Here is a 6093-nt window from a genome sequence, read left to right on the forward strand (position 1 = left end):
GTCCCCTCCTCCATCATGTGGTCACTTGCCAACCACCTGCCTGCCAGCTGCTGCCAACTCTGTGCTTGTGGTCCCCGTGCAGCGGGGGCGCCAGCTGGAAGGCCGTGTGCCTGTGTACCCGAGAGGCCACCAGTTCCCGCACAGGGCCAGCACCTGTTTGCATTCCCAGCCCACTGGGGGGTTACAGGCTTCCGGACATTTGTCAGGGGAGCAGGACGGAGACGGCCTCAGCGCGGTTTCACTCTGCTCTTCTCTCATGAAGACTGTTACGTGGAGGGGCGCCTGGGGGGCTCGTCGGTGAAGCATCTGCCTGCCGTCTCGGGTCATGATCCCGGGGTCCTGGGATCGAGCCCCTCATCGGGCTCCCTGCTGCTCCTTTTCCCTCTCCCTCTGTGGGCTCTCTGTCAAATCAATCAATCTTTTAAAAAAAGTGTTACATGGGCATTTTAATAATTGTTGTGATTGTGTTCAGGTCTTTGATTATTTTACAATAGGATTTTTCATCCTTTTCTCCCCACTTTTAAGAGTTCTTTATACATTAGCAGTGTTAACCCTTAATAAGTTACAAATACGTTCTCCAAGTCTGTAATTGGAGTTGTAGATTAAAAGCCTTTGTCCAGACCTGGACTATAGAGAAATTCATATGTTCCTTTAGAATTCTCATTTTTTTCTAGCCCTTGTCTGCTGGAGCCATGTGCCTGCTTTTGCAAGGACAGAAAATGCATGAATGCCACTTCCAAGCAGCTCAGTGAGAGTTTCCTAGGCACCCCACCTGGTGGTGACAGATTACCCACACCGATGATTGTGTCCAGTGCATGAGTGACATCAGTTACTTGTTCCTCTATCTCCAGGCCGATGTGCACCTGATCTCATCTGAGTCAGCTGACTGTGCTTTCCGCAGGCACCGTGTGCCGGGAGCAGTTAGAGACCGGGTGTGGTGGGGTCTGCTCCTCTGAGCTGGTGAGGAAGCCGGGGGCCCCCTGGAAGGGCAGAACCAGGGCTGGCAGAGTGCGCTGACCTGTCCGGCCCGGGGGGGGATGCAGGGTCAGGCCTTGGGAAAAGTGACATTCGCCGAGAATTCTGGGCGGAGGAGAGGAAGCTCACCTGAGGGCAGCTGGGAAAGGTGCCCACCTGCTGGCCCAGGGGGGCTCGTTCCCACCTGGGGAGCTTGAGCACCGGGGTCTGTGACACTCAGCAGTGGGCTGGGTCCCTTTCGCAGTCTTCTTGGTCCTGGAGGAACAGATGGTACTCCCAGGGTGAATGGAGGAGGGCTCAGTGAGGGGCCAGGTTGGGGGGGGCGTCACCAGCCTGGCACGAAGGGCTACCTGGTGGGTGAGTTGCAGAACTAGAGAAAAGTCCTGTCGTATGGAGACATGGACAGGAGCCCCATGGTGGTCCCTGCACTGAGGGACCAGGGGGCAGATGGAAGAGCGTATGTCCCCCAAACCAGCTCTGGATTACTGTCCCCATGCTGAGTTGCAAAATATGCTCAATCTTCATTTCAATGCAAAATTGCTTGACTGCCAAGAATAAGAGCCTGTTAGGAAAGCTTTTTATTCTAGTTCAAGGACAGCGACTAGGACGCACACAGCTCATATTAGGGTGTTCTTCAAAGCTTCGAAGCTGTTTGCTCACCACGCTGCCCTAGTGCACTCTTCCTTCCCTCGAGATCCAGACAGCCCGATCCTGCAGCCGCAGAGCCAGCTCGACGTGCCCCACGCCGCAGACACAAAGAGGTCTGGGAATCCGAGACCAACTTGAACCCTCGAGAACAACCTTCTGCCATGACCTGAACCACAGACACCTCACCAGTCCTCCCTCTCCCGATAACAGTAACTTTGTGCCCTTTGCTTATGAAACGCAGACACAGGGCAAACCAAGCACAGGACTGACGTCACTGATGCAGGGACCCTCTGTTGAGAACTGGAGATGTGCCGTTGCCCAGGTGCTCCACTGTACCAGCACACGCAGCTCAGAGCAGAAGTTCAAGAGACCCCGCAGGAGGCTGGTGCTCAGTGAGGCCGACTGACTCTTCTGCACGCCCACCTCTGTTACCTGAAATGTTACAGCCTGTTGCGCACACATCTGTGTATTTCTACAGAGTGTAAGGCGGTGTGTGAATGCGTCCAAGTACCCTGGAGCTAAGGGTCTAGAATCAGATTTACCCAAATCCTTCCATTTTTATGGGCGAAACTAGGCCTGGAGACAGGATGGAGTCAAGGCATGAGTGTGGGTAGCTGTGGCTGGAACACAGGCTCCTGGAATCCCGGGTCCTCCGCCCACTCACTGGGACCTTGGGCAACTCCCCCGGGGCGCAGCTCCACAGGGGGAGGGCGGGGGCTGGCCAGCTGCGGCCAGCGCGTGACCCAGGAGGGGCCCCCCTGCACAAGCAGCCAGTAGCTCTAAAACCACTGCATAAACACGTCCCTTCACCTCCCGACGCTCCTGTATGTGATTATGGTTTCAGGTCAAAGAAAACACCCAAACAAAGGAGTAAGTTCGTAAACATTTAAAAATATGGATTTAAAGAGAATATAAGCCCTCTTTGAAAGTAATTAAGATGAGTGACTGTGTTGACTTTGTCTCTCCCGCTGAAAGTCAGGAACAGAGTCACAAAAGAGGTGGTGACATCCCCCCCCCAAGTGGCCCTGTGTAGAAATGACATTTACTTTTGATCCCAGACACGTTCACAGAGGACAGAACCACATGGACGAGCCCTATTCAGGGTGGGAACTAGAAATACGCCAACTCGTCATGCCTGGCTTTGTTGGTCTGATAGCTGGACAAGGCCACGGGCTTGTTTTCGTGCGGGAGACTTCGAAATACTCGAAGGTGCACAAACTCATCATCGTCAACTTGAACCTGGAGAGATGGAAGGGGGTAAGGCGAGTGAGGGGCAGGCAGGCCCTGTGACCCCACGTGCCCCTGCTGGGCCAGCCTGCATGACAAAGGCCCTGGATAGGGGTAGGGGGATCCCTTCGGGTCATCAGCTTCCTGCTCACCACCCTCCCGGCCACCCACCACCCGTGGCTGACCCTCACCTTGATGAAGTAGTTCATCCCTGCGACCACCTGGCTCCTGAATTCCACAGCCTTAAAGGTAGCATACTTCTTATTTTCCTGTTCTTCCAGCTGGGGCTTCACCTTGGGGAGGGGACAGAACGGAGAACCTTAGTGGCTTCGCTCCTGCGAGAGGTGCTCACACAGTCTATTTCTCATGTGAAATGCTACACACTGGATTCCTGTGTTATCCTTTACAGCCTTTCTGTAACCTGATTGTTCTTTATAGCGGAGGGACGCATTAAACTCTTAGCTCTCCCCATAAAGCGCAGAAAACAATGCCTTCAATCTACCGGTTTCCATGGTCCTATTTCAGTAGATCACTGGCCCTTCCTGTTCTAGGAATATCATGGGATATTTTAATATTGTCACCATTACGGGGCACCTGGGTGGCTCTGTCGGTGAAGCCTCTGCCTTCGCCTCGGGTCATGATCCTGGGGTCCTGGGATCAAGCCCCGCATCGGGCTCCCTGTTCAGTGGGGAGTCTGCTTCTCCCTCTCCCTCTGCTCCTCCCCCTTGCTTTTGTGTGCACACTCTCTCTCTAATAAATAAAATCTTTAAAAAATATGTATTTTTACCATTACTGTACTATATGCCAATTTACAACCTGTTTTCAGTCTTAACACTTGAACGGTTTGTTTGAAAGGCTATATATTTACTCTTAAAATTGAGAAGTAAATCATTTTCAAAATTTTAAACTAGATTTTACATTAAGTTTAAAGGTACTCTTCCATCATATAGGTGTGCCCCAATTCTCTTCACTGTTTCCCTGCTGTGGGCACTACTGGGCTGTTCCTGCACGTCTCCCATAACATGGGATGCAGCCGACCCAGGGCTTCGCAGTAAAAAGCACTTTGCTGCATTTTGAGAGGATTTCTTTCAGATGCAGAGCCTCTGGGCAGAAGCTGATCCTCGTCTTAAACGTCAAATAGTATTCATACTTCTGGGTCAATCCTGTTTTCCAAGGTCTTGGCCTTTTAGGAACTGAGCATCTTTATGGCATAGGAATACAGGTTTGTCTCTTTTTTTAAAATCTCATCTAGTCTAAGAGTTCCTCCCGGGGTCGACAGTAGGCACTGCAGTGTGCAGACTTCGAGAGGGAGGGACGGGGCTAGTTCCAGAGGGTTAGAGGTTTCTGTTACACTGGCTGCAGGAGGCAGGCTCATTCCTGGGAGGCAAGGGGCGGGTCACCATCCTACACACAGTGAGTCAAAAGGCTGCCTGTGTGGCCTCCAGGGAGGCGCCCTTGCTGGGGAGAACGGACAGAAGGCTGGACTCCGGGCAGCCAGGTAGGGAGAAGGCCGGCCACTGTCCTGCTGCTCTCTCCGTGTCACTGCCCGTTGTCATGGTGGCACCTGCCTGTCTCCCCGGGGCCAGCGCCTACCTGCGTCTGAAGACTCACCTGGAGCCCCCCTTCTTCGTGCAAGCGCCATGCTAGGTCTGCGCGGAACGGACTTCGCAGTTTACAAAACTAGGGGCTTGGGGTGTGGGGGGGTGAGTGACACCCTCAGAACGGCCCGGGGGGTTGGGAAAGGAATCACCTCTCCCTTCGCTGGCTTCGGGACTGGAGGCAGGAAAGCCTCGGGCTGCAGGCAAGGGATGGTAAGGACACCCCAAGAGAGGTGGTGCGACAGGCAGTGTGGCCAGGCCTGGGCCCTGCTGCAGAAGGGCCGCTCATTGACACTGGTGCCCAGCGGGACCAAGAGGGGGCCGGAGGTCAGTTAGCAGCCTTCAGGGGATCGGGCGGGGGCAGAGGACCAGGGAAGGCCCCAGTACAGGACTGGCAGGTGCTTGTCATTGACTGGCGCGGGTACAGAATGTCCTCGAAGCCGGTCAGTCCCAGAGGGCTATTCTTGCGTGCAGCCCAGAGTGCTCCCCTAAGGAGTCAGTACAAACGTGCCGGAGGTGGCGTCCCTGCCTCTCGCCTCCTGGAGACCTGCCAGCAGATGGGCTGGCCGCCTCAGTTTCCCCCAGCAGCAACACCACTGCTCCAGGTCACTTTCCAGTGGTCAATAGCAAATGACCTTACACACGTTCAGCACTCCGCAGACAAGTGAGGAATTTCCTAGTCGCGGAAAAGCAGGAGCGGTGAGGAAGGGCAGGGCCCTCCAGCCCCAGGCTGCGGGGAAGAGCCCGGAGCCGCGGCCCAGTCGGGGCTCGCACAGCAGTCGCTGCAAATTCCTCATTTTCACAGGTCTCGTGGGGCTGAGTCACCGCCCTTCACCGCGGTCGGATGGCGGAGCCACTTGGGCCAGGCCGGGGCCGCCCGGCGCAGCGGGCCCAGGGCGGCGGCAGGGGAGGGGCGTCACGGCAGGAGCCCCAGGCCTCCTCCCCGCTCCGGACCCGGGCCTTCGCGGCCCCGACCCGCAGCCCGCCCGTGCCCCGCGCGCCGCCACCTGCTGCGGTCGTGGAGCTGGAACCCAGGCGGGCCGGCCCGGCCTCCGGCGGCTGGAAGGCGCTCTGGGAGGCGACCCCAGGCTGGCACCCGCGGGCCCCGCGGCGGGGAGCCCCGTCCAGGGCCCCGCCCGCTCCCGCCTACCTGGTCGGCGATGGCCTGGGTCTCGGCCGTGGCGGGCTGCGAGGCGGTGGGCGCCCCGCACATCATGCTGGCGGCGGACGGAAGAGGAGCGATGAGCGGAGGAGGAGCGGCGGGCAGAGCAACGCCCAGCACCCAGGTGTCCGCTCTGCTTAAAGGGGGCGGCGGTCACGTGGCTCGGGGGCGGGGCCGAGGGCGGGGCCGAGGGCAGGCGCGGGGGCGGGGCCGAGGGCGGGGCGGGGCTAGGCCCGAGGGATGGCGGCGCAGGGCCCGGGCGGAGGATGGTCGCAGTCCCCTCCGCTGGGCGCGCATGGGGCGGGCGAGCACCTGGGGCCCTCACTGCCCGCACCGTGTGGGGACCAGTGGTCGCGTGCTGTAGGGGGGGTCCCCGCACTGTGGCTTTGGTTTCGTCTTTCTCTGGCCGGTCGGGGCGGAGTGTCCCCACTGCAGGGGACAGTTGGGGTCAGGCCCCACGTGGGGGTGGGGGTGGGTTGTTCA

General features: G+C 57.7%; 1 protein-coding gene across 1 annotated transcript; it reads right to left on the reverse strand.

Moving 5' to 3' along the window:
* Positions 1-2494: 2494 nt before the first annotated feature.
* On the reverse strand, positions 2495-5760 carry CSTB (cystatin B). Its single transcript, XM_081800789.1, has 3 exons — positions 5599-5760; positions 3042-3143; positions 2495-2862 (listed from the first exon to the last, which is right to left on the reverse strand). Exons 1-3 carry the CDS (start codon positions 5662-5664, stop codon positions 2734-2736), a joined length of 297 nt encoding a protein of 98 aa, XP_081656915.1. The 5' UTR covers positions 5665-5760; the 3' UTR covers positions 2495-2733.
* Positions 5761-6093: the final 333 nt, after the last annotated feature.

Source organism: Leptonychotes weddellii, chromosome 1, assembly GCF_054177405.1.
Source record: "Leptonychotes weddellii isolate Sample4059 chromosome 1, ASM5417740v2, whole genome shotgun sequence".
Lineage (NCBI taxonomy): Eukaryota > Metazoa > Chordata > Mammalia > Carnivora > Phocidae > Leptonychotes > Leptonychotes weddellii.